Below are 16,136 nucleotides of genomic sequence, written 5' to 3' on the forward strand. Positions count from 1 at the left end.
GATTCCCTCTCCTGCTCTGTCCCACCAGGCCTGTAGTGTCTAGGAAGGGATGTAACCTTTGGTGCTGCTGGGTCCCCCTCAGGCCAGTCCTGATGTCCCAGGGGCTTGCAGTGGCTCTGGTCAGTGAGGTGACAGCAGCTCATTGCTGTGGCACAGCACACAGCTCCCAGCCATGCTGTGCCTCACCCTGAGCAGCAGTCTGTGTTTTGGGGTGTGCACCAGGGGATGCCCAGGTCAGGGGGATGCAGCTGAGGGGGCTGGAGCCCATGTTCTTGTCCCATACCAGGATACACACCCTGTGTGCTGGTGCCTGCAGAAGGAGGCTGGCAAAGGCCCTGGATAGAGTGAGGGACACACTGCATTTGCAGGCACCTCCACCATAGTTATTGGGCAGGTGATACTGGCTTGATCCATGCTTTGGCCTCCAAGGAGCAGGAGACAACCAAAACACACACTGAATGCTGCCAGGCCTGGGAGCAGCCCTGGAGCATGTTACAGATGCTCCCTGGACACAAAACACCACTTCCATCCCTTCACACTCCATCCATCCATCCATCCATCCATCCATCCATCCATCCATCCATCCATCCATCCATCCGTCTGTCCATCCACTCCTGCTCTCCTCTTCCAGCCCCTGGGTCCACATGCTTCCTTTCAGGTCTGGGATCCCATTCCTGTGCCCAGGACAGGTCTGAAAACAGCAGGCAGAGAGCCAGGCAGCAGGCAGGCTGCAGCCAGGGGTGCTGCCCTCCTGGGACAGGGATCCATGCCCCCAGCTGCCCTGGTCCCTGGGGCTGGGCCAGCTGCAGGCATGCTGCCTGCTCTCCTGGGCAGCAAGGGGGAAACAAAAACATCCGGAGCAGTCCCTGTGTCTGTGGAGGGGAATGAAAGGGCCTTTGCTGGGCCACAGCCCACCAGTCCCAGGGCGAGTGCAACCAGTGGCTTTTTATATTTCCTTTCTGAGGGAGCAGCATGCAGGGCAGGGTGGGTGGTGGGAAGGGAAATCCATGGGATGGGGAGCTCGTGCCGACTGCCGTAGCTTATGTATCCTGCATTTTCCCATCTGCAAACATCACATCTTGGCAGCTTTGAGTCTGCCTGCTGGGCACTTGCCCCCAGGGAGGGTCCTGCCGAAGGGTAGGACCAGGGCAGCAGGAGCTTAGCAGCTTAACAGTTTCCTGTATCTTCTGGCACCTGGTTGTCCCTGGTGCAAGCCCTGCTCCATCCATATGGACTCCATCTCTGGTGCAGGAGCTGCTCTGTTGTGAGCCTCATCCCTCAGCTCTGTGCTGGCTCTGGGGTTTGTGCTGTTCCCCCATGTTCAGGAGGAGTGCTTATCACCCCAGTGAGGGCATCTGTCTATCCCCTTTGGGTCTGAGGAGACAGGGAGAGGCAGGGCTGAAACAATGCCAACCTGGCTGTGGCAGAGACTCTGTAGGGGAGGAGTGGGTGGTGCAAACCAGCACCTGCATCCCTGGGTCATTCCTGTGAATTACTGTGTCTCTGCTTCTCCCTGGGGTGCTCAGCTCGGGGGAGCCAGTCCCAGGGATGCTGCAGAGAGGTTGCTCGTGAGCCCTGTCCAGCTGCAAAGTCTCTGTGGAGTGTCCAGCAGCCCTAAAGACCTGCTGCAGGGACAGATCTTGTTCCATTCACTTCTCTCCCAAGGCAAGGGGAGGTGGGGATGTGGGAGCATGGATGGGGGGTAAATAAAAACAGGAGAGGGAAGACAGTAGGAAAAAGAGCTTTGCCAATGTCCCCCAGGGAACCGCAGGGACCGTGGCCCTCAGGACTCCAGCCTGGGGCCACTGGTTCCTCCCTGGCCCAGGTTGTTGCCAGCTCCCGGGAATGTCACTACACATTGTCCCATGCTGTCCTGCTGGGGTCTCCTTCACTGTCCCCACCCCCTCCTCCCTGGAGCCAGCTGGATTTGAGCTCCCGACACACATTAAAGGCCACAAGTTCGGCCTCGGCCTCCATAAATTTGATTCCATAAATATTAGTTTTCGCAGGGTTTAATGAAGCCGTTATGCTGGGCACGGCCCAGCACCCCGACCCGTGCCCTTAATAAGGGCTCTGTGGCCTCGATTAAAGGGACCTTTCAATCGCTGTCAAGTATTTTTAGAAAAGGAAAAGAAAAAAAAAAAGAGAGAGAGAGAGAGGGAGAGAGAGAGAGAAGAAGACGACCAAGGCAGCGAATAGGGAGAGGAAAATCCCAAACCCGTGCAGTGCAAAAATAGAGAAATAGCACCACCTAGACTGCCTGGCTCGGCTCCGCCGCGCGTCCCTGCGCAGCGCCCAGCTCCGGGCAGCCCTGGGAGCCCAGCAAGGGGCGGGCGGGATGCTGCACTGCTGCTGGGGCAGGGACAGCGCCATGCCGTGCTGGGGACAGCCGAAGGGCAGAGGAAAGAGGCTCTGGTGCCCTCTCGGAATGCGGGCAGGAGCAGTGCGCCCTGGCCAGAAGTGCCTGAGAGGGGCCGAGTGCTGAGGGAAATGCCATGTGAGCAAACGTTTCATCTCTCCCACTGCAGCAGCAAGGGTCCCTTCCCATCAGTTTCCCAAGCAGGAGTCCATCTCCCTAGGCAAAGTTTCCCCCTTTAGCACTGGTTATCCCGACCAGTGACAGCCTCCCAGACAGCTCAGCCTCCAGCTGCCCCCCTGTACACCCAGCTTGGCTCCCCTATTGTGCCTGGTGTCCCTGTCCCACTCAGCCCTTGGTGCCCCAAAGGCTTTGCCTGGCAGGAGAACTCTGGCTGACGTTGGGAATGCTGCAGGAGAGGTGATGGACTCTGCACCCAGCCACAGGGCACTGCCACTGCTTGCTGTGGCCAGAACCAGTGCACAATGCCACGGCCCCTGCATGGGCAGGAGTTGCTGTCACCAGCAAACCCAAACCCTGTCTTCCAACCTGGGCCTCTGTGAGACATGAATGCTGTCACCAGCAAGGGCAGGGCTAGGCTGCTTACTGTGAGCCTGGAGCGGCTGGGAGGGGGACAGTGGCTTGTGACATGCACACTGCATGCTGCCAGGCTGCAGAGCTTATTGGGAGGTCTGGGTTTGTGACATTGGCATTCATAGGCAACTTCTCCCTGGGGAAGTGCTGCAGACTCCAGATGCAGTGCTATCCCAGATCATCCTGCTTCACAGTCTTGTGCTGTGCAAAGTGGGAAGCTAGGCTCCTCTTGTTGGGAGTACAAACTGCCCTGGAGGATTCTGTGAACCTAGTCCAGGGTCCATAGGGTCTATTTTTCCTGTGCTAGTGATGCACAGAGAGTTGTGTCCCTTCTGCATCACTGAGAAGCCAAGGGCAGGGGTGGAGAATGGTGCATTCCCTCTGCTTTCTCTGCCGATGCCCTTCGGATGCTCCACTGGAAGGATCGGCCAAAGAAGTGTAGAAGTGGGGTGGCCTGGGGCTGCTGGTCAGACACCCCAGCTCCATCATGTGCAGGGACAGTGGGACAGCTGTATCTCACCATCCTGCTCAGTGGCAGGTCTTCACAGAGGCCCTGGGCACTGCTTTTGGGTGCGCATTATGAAAACCAGTACAAAAACCTGACGGACCGTGGCTACTGAGTATGAAAACCTGATGGAGACACCTCTGGCCAGCTGCAATTTGCTTGCAGCTCCTGCAAAGGGAATGGTCTGCTGGGGGCATTAGACAGCAGCATCCCAAGTCTGTGGGTGATGCTGGCTCCCCAGCCTGCATCCCTCATGCCCAGGCTGCCTGGTCCTGTTGAGAGCAGCAAAGCCCTGCAGCCAGAGCTGGTTGTCTGGCTGGGCTATTCCAGCCTGGCCACTGTGTATCCCTGTGAGTGTGCCGTGCCCTGCGCTCACAGAAGAGCTGGCGAGGGAACATCCCTGGGAGAGTCTGTGTGTGTGTGGGCATCCCAAGGCACTGCCTCACCTGGGAAGATCCTAGGGAACCACAGGGTGCTCATGCGGTCCCGTGCCGGACCCCTCCCCGGCACACAGCTGGGGGAGAACCGGGGGGGGCCCTTCAAACCCTCGCTCCTGAAATCAGGGTGTTATATTTACTTTCCCCTTTTGGCAGCTAGAAGGGGAAGCCCATCCCAGCCCCTCATTGTTGTCTCAGCGAGTTAATCAGATGCCATAATCCTGTTGTGGAAATATCGGGCCTCCCTGGAAACAATGGGGAGCGAGAATATTGTGGTTAAATTTCAACCAGCTGCCTCCCTGCTCTGTTTGATCCCCGCCCGCAGGCCCGGGCCCCTGGCGAGCAGGCGGCGCGGCAGGGGCCGGAGCCCCGGGGGTGCCACCCCGCGCCCCCTCCGCCGCGAGGGAGCCCCGCAGGACGCCCCGCCAAGGGGGGCCGAGGGTGCGCGGCGGCCCGGGCGCACCTTGGGGCGGCGGCGGGGCTGCCCCGGGGGGCAGGTGGCGGCGGGCACCCCCGGTGGGGTGGGCTGCGGGGCTCGGCAGGGGGGAGGAGGCTGCGGGCGGCCCGGGGCAGGTTCCACGGGGAGGAGGCGAGAGAGGGAGGGCGCTGGGAGGCTGGGACACCGGCAGGGTGCGGTCCTGGCGGTTCCCGGTCCCGGATCTCTTCAATTTCCCCTCTCACTCCTGCCCAGGGAGCCGAGGCAGCGGCGGCTCCGGCTCCGGCTCCAGCCTTGCCGCGCTGACCGCCGAGGCGCAAACCGCGGAGGGCTCCGGCAGCGCCGAGCCCCGCGCCCCGCGCCCCGCAAGCGGCCGCTCGCCTGCCAAAACAAACGGCCCTTCGCTATTTATTGCCGCCGCCGGGCCACGGCAGCTCAGAGCGGGCCGACGCCAGCTCGCCGCACCGGGCAGCCGGAGCGCACCCGCGCCGGGCAGCCGCCGCGCCCCGCCGCCGCCGCCGGCACCGGCACCTGCCCGCCGGCTGCGCGCCGCATGGGGAGCCCCGGGCCGGGCGGCGGGAGCGGCGGCCGAGCTTAGTGGGGACCCGGAGCCACCTGTGCCCCGGGCCGCCCCGGGGCCGCCGGGCGCGCCATGAAGCCGGCGCGGCTGCTGCTGCTGCTAAGCGGGTGCGCGCTGCTGCTGGCGCCGGCCGTGCGCGGCTGCGGGCCGGGCAGGGTGGTGGGCAGCCGCCGCCGCCCGCCCCGCAAGCTCATCCCACTCGCCTACAAGCAGTTCAGCCCCAACGTCCCCGAGAAGACGCTGGGGGCTAGCGGCCGCTACGAGGGCAAGATCGCGCGTAACTCGGAGCGCTTCAAGGAGCTGACGCCCAACTACAACCCCGACATCATCTTCAAGGACGAGGAGAACACTGGCGCCGACCGGCTCATGACCCAGGTACGGCACCGCTGCCGCCCGGTTCTACCCCCGCGCCGGGCATCTGCGGGCACCGGGGCTGCCTCAGAGCGCCCTGCCACCCGCTCTCCGCGGACCGTGTGGGCCCCGCGCTGCGGCTTCCCCGTCCTGCCCCGGGCATCCCGGTGCCGGCTCCGGGCTGCCGGCGTGCAGCGAATGCATCTCCCTTCGCCGGGCGCTCTGTCCCTTCGGCTGCGCTGTGCGCGACGGACAGCACGCTGCGCCTTGGGACGGCAGCACCCTGCTCCCGGAACCGGCAGCACCTTGTCCCCCAAGACGGCAGCACCCTGCCCCGCTGCTCCTCGGAGCCTGTGGCACCCGTGTCTTGCTGCACCCCGAGGAATGCCCTTGTGACTCCCGAGCTGGCAGCACCCTGCGTTGCTGCCCCTCAACTCTCGTCCCACTGGTCCCCAGGCTGGCATAGCCCTGCACTCCAAGCTGGCAGCAGCCGGCCCTGTGCCCCTGAGCTGTGCCACACTGCCCCCCGATCCAGCAGCATCCTCCCACATCCCCTCGATCCAGCAGGGCTGTGCTGCCCTGTTCCCTGCTCAAGCAGCACCCTGGCCCATGCAGCCATCCTGCCCCTGCCCCTCTACTCTGCCTCCCCGCTGGCAGGGCAGGCAGCCTGCCCGTTGGATCCGAGGGACAGACCAGAGCCTGGTGTGCTGCTGTGTCCAGGAGTGCCCTTGCTGACCTTGTCCCCACTCTGACACTGAAACCCTCAGTGCTCCCCTTCCTGCATGTCTCATGTGGGATGGTGCAGGGTGCTCAGGGGGAGCTGCTTGCTGTGCTCAGGGCTGGGGACAGCCTGTTACTGCCAATGCCTTGTTGCAGTCAGCTCACAAGTACCCGGGGCTGGCAGGAAGGATGGGGGGGTGAACGACACAGACGACAGCAGAGGAGGGGGGGTGATGCTGGACGAAGGTTACTCTGTGTTTTAATATTGCCAGGAGAATGCCTGAGGGTTTCAGGAATGCAGATAAGGAGCCGCACGGCCTTGCTAAGAAACCTGGCTACCAGCCTCAGCAGGGTTACAGCCTGAACGAGCTCCTGGGGGAAGCAGAGGGGAGCTGGGCTGCCCCTTCTGCCCACTGCACCCCCGGTCAGGGGCTGGCAGGTGGGTGAACATGAGGGACTGTGATGGTGGGCACTGAGCAAGGCCCTGGCCATAGTGTCTGACCAAGGTGTTCCTAACATTGGGAGGAGAAGCTTCTTGGGTGCTGGCTTGACAGCTCTGCAGCCCCGTGTGCCCTGAGAGCAGGTCCCTCAGGGCAGGGACCATAGTCCAGGTTGGTTTTCAGGCTGGGGACTGTAGTAGAGGGAGCGGGATCCCCTGCAAGGCAGCAAGCTTGGGGAGTTGCACAAGTTGTGGTTGCTGGTGACTGGAGCCCTGGGGCTGGGCTGTAACCTGCCTCCCCTGGGGAACAGCTTCAGGGATATTTGAGGAAGCAGTGAGCTCCTCTGGTCCATACATCGGGGAAGTGGATGACATCATTGGAGACAGGAGAATGCTTCTTGCTGTGTTTTCTCCTGAGAGTGCTCCCTCCACCTTCTGTAACCCAGGCAGTGCCCCTCAGCACACCTGGGAGAGGGAGATCTCGGTGTGCCAGCCTAACATTTCATGCTGTACCACTGCCTTGTTGGCAGAGCACCTAGAAGCATCTTGGTCTTCTTGGGTTGCACAAATGAGGGTTCTTACTCCCTCCCTGTAGGTTCTTACTCCCTGTAGAGTCCCCGGCCACCACACATCCATGCACAGATGGGTACCACTGTGCCTTGGGCAGCTCTGCAAGGAATTGTTCCTCTTGCTATGGAGGTGGCATGATTTCTGGTAGCTTGCTGCCATCCCACAGCCCTCTGGGATTTTTCTGTGGCCCCTGGCTGGGGGAGATCCCCCCAGATATGGGAACTCTAGTTCTGGCACCAAGTCCTGTGTTGCTATGGGTTGGGAAAGGCCATTGACCCAACTCCTTGTCCCTTCCCCCAGAGCACTGGCTTTTACTGCTGTTGACTCACTTCAAACCTGTTTTCTTTCCCCAAGTCCAAGGGTCTGGGTGTCCCAGGCAGCCGGAAGATGTCGCCTGCTTAGAGGAGTGGGTAGTGCTGCTCTCTGCCTGCCTTTCCTTTATCGTTTCATCTTCCTCAAGAATTCCAGTGTGTTTGCTCTCACTGGTCCCACTCGGAGGTGCTGAGATAAGGCTGGAGGCAGAACCCGCCTCACCTCTCCCCAGCAGCCTGGCCCAGGAATGCCGTGGGTCCCCTGCCCCCATGGAGTCCCAAACCCAGCCTCTCCCTACCCCAACCACCATCCCTTGCAGCCACTGCTTGTCCAACTGACACGGAGACCATCCTTGCAGTGATGAGGAATCTTTCATGAAGACTTTGGGGTAGGACTTTTGGCTTCCTTTGGGGGAAACCTCCCTTCAGGAGGAGATGCTAGTAAGACCCCTCTTCTCCTGGACAGGCTCTGGGCATGGGAGTAGCTGTGGCCAAGCACACTCCATTCATGACACCTCTGCTGAGACTGTGGTCACACCTGAGTGTCTTTCACACTTCCCCTGAAATGACCCTGGGGTCCCTGCTGATTGCACCCCATCTTGGAGCTCTGTCCTGCTGCCTTCCCTAAAGTGGTTTGGCTTGTCCCACAGGGCATGGTTCTGTCCCTGGCAGGGACACAAAAAGGGAGATTCAGAGGTTGGGGAGAAGGTGGGTAGAACTTCTTTTCTCAGCCCAGCATCCCCATGATCTTCACCATGAGGTGCATGGGACAGCAGAGCCACCAGCTTTATGGGGCCCCATTCTGCATGTGAGCTGGGGGTGCCTGGTCATCTGCACTACTACAGGGACAAGCTGTGCCCTCCCTACAATCACCCTCAAGCACAGACCCCGTGGACAGGGCGTTTATGAATTTTCTGGTCCCTGCCTACCTGTTTGTACAGGCAGCAGAGCCCCTGGGCAGGCACTGCCCATCTCTACCTACTTCCTGCAGCTCCTGTGTGCTCCCTCACCACTGCTGCCTGCTCCTTACCCATCCCTGTCTATCTCTGTCTTCTCTCTGCCGCCTGTCCCTGCTCCCTGCCCATCCCCACCTGCTCAGCCTTGCCTATCACTGCTTGCTCCCTATTTATTTTCGCTCATCCCTGCCTGTTTCCTCCTCCTAGTGGCTTCTTCCCTGCCGATCCGTGGTTGTTCCTGGTCCGCTGGTGCCCTGCTCACCATTCCCCCCCGTCAGTACCTGCTTCCTCCCCGCCCCGCCTGTGCCTGCCCGGTTCTTGTCCATCGGTCCCTGCTCCCTGCGGTCCCCGCCGGTCCCTCCCGCGCTCTGACACCTGCTGGCCACCGATGGCACCGGCAGAGCTGGGACAGGGCGCTCCCGGGCTCTGCCTGACGCTGTCCCTGCCTGGGGGAAAAGGCTGGCACAGTCTCGTTGTTTTTGTGCGCGCAGGGTGCCCCTGGAGGACAGAAAAGCTGGCAGTGAGGGCCGGAGGGGTGCCCAGAGCGGGGTCCTGGCATGGTAGTGCTAAAGGAATGCCTGGAGTGATGGCTGGGGGGGATGCAGGGGGGCTCCAGGGATTCCCTCCTCACTTCCAGTGCTGAATTCCCTTGCTGCAGGGTCCCAGTAGAGCCAGGGACCTTGGGAACAACTTGTCACATGTGCCAAGTGGCACCGCGGTGGTGCTGGACGGGGACAAAAGTCACTCTCCTCCCTATTCCTCCTCCCCTCACCTAGCAAACTGTTTGTCCAGCACCTTCCTGGCTTATCTACCCACGCCCAGAGAGCTGTGGGATGACGGCAGGCCTTATGTGGGGCAAAGGCCTGCCTGGCACTGCCCTTCCCTGGGCCTGGACCCTGCCAAGGGAGAGCAGGTTTCCTCAATAGCAGCAGCGCCCACCTTCCTAGGACGGGAGCAGGTGCTTGGGGACAGGGTGAGGACCTACATTTTCAGCCCCTGCAGAAGCAGTGTTGGGGCATTTCTGAGCCTGGGTATGTAGCCAGCATCAGGTTTTAAAGCCCTGTCTCATGCTTGCTGTAATTGTCTCACGACCCATGGCATGCTACGGTGGGGAGCTCCAGTAATGAGCTGGGGCATCACGCAGATACATCCCCAGCAGTGGCTGTGTTTTAAGCTGTTGTCCAGTCATTTCATTTAATGCTTCCCAGAACTGGCTTTGTGTCTGACCATGAATGCTCTGTCCTCTGCCCTGACTTTATGGGACTCCTTGTTTCCTGGGGAATGGCAGGAAGGAGTCTTTTACTTCTGTGGAGACAGAGCTCTCCCACCCAACAAGCACTGGTGGTGACAATGGGACTCCTGATCCAGCTGGCTGCCTCAGAACCAGCTGTACCTGTAGGTGTTAACCTCAGCTTTTAGAGCCAGTGGTAAAAACACCCCAATCTCAGCTTGTCTCTTTTAAATTGCCTTAAGTTTTATACAGTTTCACTTGTTGTGGTTCTTAGGGTGTGCTGTGCGGGGCCAGGAGTTTGATCATATGGGTCCCTTCCAACTCACTCAATTCTACGATTTTTCAGGATCTCACAGAATCTCCTTTCTGGGCTGCACAGCACTAGTCTGTTCACCTGGTTTTCTGTAGAACCTCCCATATTCCTTTTCTTACACATTTTCTATCTCTCCTCCATCCCTTTAGCAAAGGACCAGAAGCTGGGGCTGTACTTTTGCAAGTCAAGCACACAGGGTTTTGATCTTTCCCTGACCTTCAGCTGTGGCTGGGGGATGTGGGGCAGGGCAGGGTAAGGCTGGGAGGACTGCGAAACAGGCGTTTGGGGCTGGCATCCCTCTGCTTGCTGGGGAGGACTGCCATGGGCACCTACTTGCATGTGTGACCTCTGTGGCCACAGGGTCTGGGGCCTTTAAGATCTGCTGCTGTTCCTCGGCCCAGGATTTTCAGCCCTTGTGGTGCAGAGAGGCGAAGGGGGCTTCGCTCCAATTCTTTCTGTTCCAGCACAACAGAGCTCTGGGGCAGGTTTGGCACTTCCCACAGGAGCAGAGACTGGCTGATGCCATGGGTCTGCCCAGTACTGTGTCCTTGTTACACACACTTGAGCAGCCATACCAAGCAGAGCTGTGTTGAGGACAGGGCAGGTTGTTTAATTTGTGCCTGGAAACAGCCCTAGGGTCCCTGGGACCTCCTCCCAGCCAGGAAGCAGCAGGATTGAAGCTCCTGTATCCTCCTCCTGTCAGATGGGAACTGCTGGGGTGCAGTTAGCACGGGGCAGCTGAGCAGAGAGGGTGTTTCAGCTCAGCCCAGGTTCTGTTGCCCAACAGGCTCTCAAATGAGCCTGGGATGGGGGGAGAGAGGGAGGAGAAGGGTGCCCTGTAGGGTGCACTCTCTTCTGCCCAGCAGTGGGGTGTCAGGTTCTGCAGGGAGTTTGGAGAGCGTGGGGTAGACAAGGCACTTCATGTTCTCAGATCTTCCTGTGCTGGACCAGCCCCCAGTAGCTGAGGGCCCAGGGAGGATTAATGGAAGCACGGTGGGATGCAGCCTGCCAAGCAGGCAGCCAATTCCTCCCTCCAAAAAGCTTTTGCTGACTCTGTCCCTCTGCCCTACAGCGCTGCAAGGACCGCCTGAACTCGCTGGCCATTTCTGTCATGAATCAGTGGCCAGGGGTGAAGCTGAGAGTGACGGAGGGCTGGGATGAGGACGGGCACCACTCGGAAGAGTCGCTGCATTACGAGGGCCGAGCTGTGGACATCACAACCTCGGACAGGGACCGCAACAAGTACGGCATGCTGGCTCGCCTGGCCGTGGAGGCTGGCTTCGACTGGGTCTACTATGAGTCCAAGGCACACATCCACTGCTCTGTCAAGTCAGGTAAGTCTGGGCTGGGGGCAGTGAGCGGAGCTGGGGGCCGGACCCCCTCCTGCAGCATACCCAGAGAACTCGGGGAGCCTGGCTGGCTGGGTGGGGTGCTCCTGCAGGGGGTGCCAGCTTTTGCATCTTGATTTCCCTATCTGGGGCAGTCAGTCAGGTGGGGAGTGAGTCACACACCTGTGGCCAGCCAGTAAATGGGGCAAATTCCCCATCTGGCCTCCCATAGACCTACATCTTGACCCACATCTCTACCCTCTTCCTTTTCTCATCCCACATCCCTTTCTTCCCCAGCCTGACCCCCCAGTATGTCCATGGCCCCTGTCTCCCTTGCCTCTGCCCTTGCAGTCCCTTAGTGCCCATGCTCAGCCTCATCCAGCCCTGTCCCTCTCCACTGTTGGCTGCTTTTGAGCTTCTGCTGTCACAGCAGCATCTGTCCATCCCTGCCTAGCCAGGGATGGGGTCAGGGCCATCCAGACAGGGACAGGCCAGGGTACCCTGGGATCGGCTCTTGGCTGTGCAGCACCATCTGCAGAGGGGAGCAGAGCTGGGTGGTGCTTTCAGGGGCGCTGTCGTCGCTGCTGGTGTTCGCTTCCTCCTGCGCGGTGCGCTGCAGAGGGGGCGGCAGGGTGGAGGACGGGGCGAGAGCTGCTCTCAGGCCCTGCCCGTGGTGCGGAGGGGATTGCGTGGGCTGCAAGCCCCGCCGGGAGGAGCAGCGTGCCCGGGCTGGGCTCCGCGCTGGCTGCCGGCTGCAGAGGGCAGCAGCGCCCCGCGCTCGGCTCCGGCCGCCGCCGCCGCCGGGAGGGGCCGCGCTCTGCCCGCGCCGCGACAGCCGGGGAGGGCTCGGAGGGAGCCTGGCGGCTGCTGGCACCCGCACCCTGAGCAGCAGGGCCGTGCCCGCACAGCCGTGCCCGCACGCCGTGCGCGGCGGTGCCGGTATGCCTGTGCTGCCCCGCGCCTCTCGTCCTCGGGCTCGGCTCAGCTCCACGGCACTGTGCCTGTCCTACCGCCCTAGCCCGCAGCCAGCGGCTCGACACCCCCAGACGGCAGCCCGGCCCCCCGCGCTGACCCGCTCCCCGTGCTGATGCCAGGACGGGCACCACGCCGGCCGGCGATGGAAGCGGGGCCGCCGCGCCGCACAGAGGGAGCCATGCACCCCCGGAGAAGAGGGACAAAACGTGGCCGGAGGACCAGGACTCCCGTGCCCCCGGGCACCCTGTGGGGCTGGCAGCAGGAGTGGGGCCAGGCTCCGAAGCAACAACCATGACCCCACAGCTATGAGGCTGGCCAGAGGAGTGGGGCTGTGCCCCTGGAGAAAGACAGAGGCTTTTGAATGCTCCCCTTGGACCAACTGAAAAGGGATGCCATAACCCAAGCAGCAGACTGGCGCTCTGAGGCCCTGAAGGGCTTCTAGAGGCTGGTCATATTCCCCTCACTCTGCAGCAGCTCCTCAGGCCTCTGGGTCCCCCATATTTTTCCCCAAGGCCGTGGGCAACCCAAGAGTGTGTGGTGGAGGCTGTGGGATACACATCCTGATCCCCTCAGAACTGTGTACAGAGGGCAGCCGGGCTGCTCCTGCCTCTTAGTAAATGGCTTTTATTTTTGTATGGATGGCCACATGGCCTGTTGTATGTATTGTGTCTCCTCGGGTCCTTCCCTGCACCCACCGACCCCTCCATGCCCAGCACCTATGCCACCCACTTCTGCCAGGCACCCCTCTCACCCTCCTGCTCTGCTGCCTGCCAGGGGATGCAGGGTGCAGGATTTGGGACCTGGCCTCTGGGGCAAGGACAGGGCAGACACTGCACCTCTTCTGAGCAATAAAAGGATTCTGTCCCAGAGATGGATGCCTCTCTTCATGGGCTTGGGGGCTGGGATTTGGCTCTGCCCAAACCTGGGGAGTGATGGGGGCAGTGCCATCTGGGAGGGCGCATTCAGGGATTAGATGAGAGAGCTGGGAGAGGGCCCTGAGAGGTTGCTTAGAGCGCAAGGATGGAACTGTGCAGAGCTAGGAGCAGGACCCTGAGGTGAGATGCCACTGGCAGAGGGTGGGACACATCATATAGACACTAACTTGGGAGGTGCTGGGACGTGGGGGAACACTGCTGCTGGTGTAGCTAACCACCATTCCTTGGGAAGCCAGGGTTCCCCTGCTAAGTGCCAGAATGGGCCTCTGGTGACACTTCATCTGGGGAGGGGCAGGAGCTTTGTGCCACCATCCCAGGAGAAAGCACAGAAAGTTTGGGTCCTGTAACCTGTGGCAATCCCTAGGGAAGCCCTACCCAGGAGGCTGGTAGCTTTTGCATGATGATGGCCACAGGTTGTGACACCTCCCTACAACCCAGAGAAGCAGGAGCTGGCTGGCATCAGTGGTGCAGGGGTGAGCAGGTGGGAGAAGGGAGCAGGACTGCCCCGAGTGGTGGAGGGGCGCTGCAGTGCTGGGAAAGGACGCAGCATCCTCCCAAGCAGTACCAGCACTGCAGGGAACAGGGATGCTGTGCAGGGTGAGACCAGGCACTCTGCTCCTCAGCCTGCCATCCTCTCAGGGCCCTGCCTCTTGCTTTTTCAAGCTTCAGGTGCCCCCTGGTAGTGCTTTGCACATTTCAGGCTGTGGTTGTGTCCCTCTCCCTCTGCCTACTTTGGGCTTGGGACCTGGCTCTGTACAGCAGGCTCAATGCCCTGGGACAATGCTGGAGTCCCCAGGTGCCACCTCAAGTGACATGGTGGCTGGGGGATGAGGTGCCATGGGAACATTGGTGGCCGGGGGTGTGTAGGGCACAAGCTCACATTGATGATGGCAGGGCAGGGTTATGCCTGCAGGGTTATGCACAGTGGAAACGTGGTGCTGAGGGTGTGGCTGATGGGTAACCCTGGTGTCTCTCTCTCCCTGTGCAGAGCACTCAGCCGCTGCGAAGACGGGGGGCTGCTTTCCCGGGCGGGCCCTGGCAACGCTGGAGGATGGTGCCCAGACGCCTCTGTGGGCACTGCGCCCGGGCCAGCGAGTGCTGGCAATGGACGGGGCAGGCAGGCCCACCTACAGTGACTTCTTGGCTTTCCTGGACAAGGAGCCCCGTGCCCTCACCACCTTCCACGTCATCGAGACCCAGGAGCCGCCGCGGCGCCTGGTGCTGACGCCCACCCATCTGCTCTTTGTGGCAGAGAACGCCTCGGCGCCCACCGCCCGCTTCCGTCCCATCTTTGCCAGCCTGGTGCAGCCGGGACACTTCGTGCTGGTGGTGGCCGCGGGGGGCAGCCTGCAGCCCGCTGAAGTGGTGCGGGTGTGGCACCGCAGGGACGTGGGAGCCTATGCCCCGCTGACACGGCACGGGACGCTGGTGGTGGACGGCGTGGTGGCCTCGTGCTTCGCTCTGGTGCAGGAGCAGCAGCTGGCACAGCTGGCCTTCTGGCCACTCCGGCTCTACCACAGCCTGCTGGGGTGGCCAGGGGTGCAGGGGGATGGTGTGCACTGGTACTCAGGGCTGCTCTACCGCCTGGGCAGGCTACTCCTGCCCCCTGACAGCTTCCACCCACTGGGGATATCCCAGGCGGAGAGCTGAGGGTGCACCGCAGCCCCAGCCAGCACAGCTGGTGGAGGTGGTGGCTGCAGGGTGACTCACTGGGGGCCAGCAGCCCCTCCCAAAGCTGGGTGCCCATGGGGAGCTGCCTCCAGCCCTGCCTGCTTGGGGTACAGCCACCTCTGGTTGGGGGCCACTGAAGCTCCATGGTGTGCCTCCTCTGTGTTGACCACCCCCTCCTCACCCCCTGTACCTGGGGACAGGAGGGAGGCATGAAGGGTTTTCCCCCGGGACAGGGGCTGCCCCTGGCTGGATCCACATGCTGCTATGTGTGTGTGTGTGCAATGTGTGTGTGCGTGTGCCGAATTAGCTGATGGAGTCTGAATGGGAGGGGGGAGAGCAGAGAGCCCTGGCTGCTCCACCGAGGTTCCCAGCCTGTCTGCACCCAGTGGGGAAATTTTGGGAGAGGGGCCCAGGGCCCTTTGTTAGGAAGCCTGGGTGGGAAGGCAGGCAATGCTATTTCCAGCCCTGGAATGTGGCAGCTGGAAGGAGGGTGACTCAGGTACTGGGACTGTGCCTTGTCCTTAGCCCAGTGCAGGGGCACCCAAAACAAGCAGGGGTGGGGGGTCTGGCACAGCTCTGGCATGAGACCTCCGACTTTGTGACACAAGTTCCACTGGAGTGATAGACTGGGGAGTGAGGTGCCGAGCTCTGCCCAAAGCCAGCACCAGAGCCACCCTGCTGGGCATCCTGTGGGGCTGCTCTGACAGCGTGGGGTGCTCTGGCTGGCAAGGGGGGCTGTGGAGGCAGACACATGGGCAGAAGGGTGCAAATGCCAGCCAGGAATAGACACACTGGTAAGAGCAGGGGTGAGGAGAGTCAGGGCTGCAACCCCAGCCTGCTGGAGCCTGAAGAAAGAGGCAGAGGAGAAAACCTTCCCAGCATCTGGCCTTGAACTGGCTCAGCCCAAAAGCCTTTCCCCACCCCAAAGCGAAAAAAACTCCTCAAGCTTCAGACCCTGGCTGGCCTGACCTCCCCAAGCCCCCAGCACCCCAAACCCTCAGGGTAATTCATTGCTGCTCACCCACTCCTGGGACCTGGGGAAAGTCCTGTCAGAGCTGCAGCCACAGCTCCCCCACTCCAAACCCTAGCTAGAGCCTCAGCCTTCCCTAGCTGCACATCAGTGGAGGGGAGGGGGCTGAGGGAGGCAGTGACCCACGTCCCCCTGTAGCATCACGCGTCTCTATTTATTTATCTGCTCTTTGTATGTACCATAGATGGGAGGCAGTGTGGGCGCGTGCAGGGTGAGATGGAAGGGCAGGGAGGGGGTGGGAAATCGTTTGGTTGGGGGGGGGGGGTGATTTTTTTTTTTTTTTAACAAAAAGCAGAAATTATTTAAAGATTATTTTAAAGCACAGCTTTGATGGTGGTTGTTGTCCAGGATGAAGTGAGGGAGCGGGAGAGTGGCCAATGGCAGGTGTGTTTTTGTCT

At 61.1% G+C, this 16,136-nt stretch overlaps 1 protein-coding gene across 1 annotated transcript; it reads left to right on the forward strand.

Annotated features, from left to right (window-relative positions):
- Positions 1-4,929: 4,929 nt before the first annotated feature.
- On the forward strand, positions 4,930-15,887 carry IHH (Indian hedgehog signaling molecule). Its single transcript, XM_054636734.2, has 3 exons — positions 4,930-5,283; positions 10,872-11,133; positions 14,026-15,887. Exons 1-3 carry the CDS (start codon positions 4,981-4,983, stop codon positions 14,685-14,687), a joined length of 1,227 nt encoding a protein of 408 aa, XP_054492709.2. The 5' UTR covers positions 4,930-4,980; the 3' UTR covers positions 14,688-15,887.
- Positions 15,888-16,136: the final 249 nt, after the last annotated feature.

The sequence above is a fragment of the Agelaius phoeniceus genome, chromosome 7, assembly GCF_051311805.1.
Source record: "Agelaius phoeniceus isolate bAgePho1 chromosome 7, bAgePho1.hap1, whole genome shotgun sequence".
Taxonomy (NCBI): Eukaryota; Metazoa; Chordata; class Aves; order Passeriformes; family Icteridae; genus Agelaius; species Agelaius phoeniceus.

Coding starts and splice junctions, on each gene's coding strand:
- IHH (XM_054636734.2), top strand. CDS start 4,981: ATGAAGCCGGCGCGGCTGCTGCTGCTGCTAAGCGGGTGCGCGCTGCTG. Junction 5,284..10,871: donor CCGACCGGCTCATGACCCAG/GTACGGCACCGC, acceptor TCTGCCCTACAG/CGCTGCAAGGACCGCCTGAA. Junction 11,134..14,025: donor CCACTGCTCTGTCAAGTCAG/GTAAGTCTGGGC, acceptor CTCCCTGTGCAG/AGCACTCAGCCGCTGCGAAG.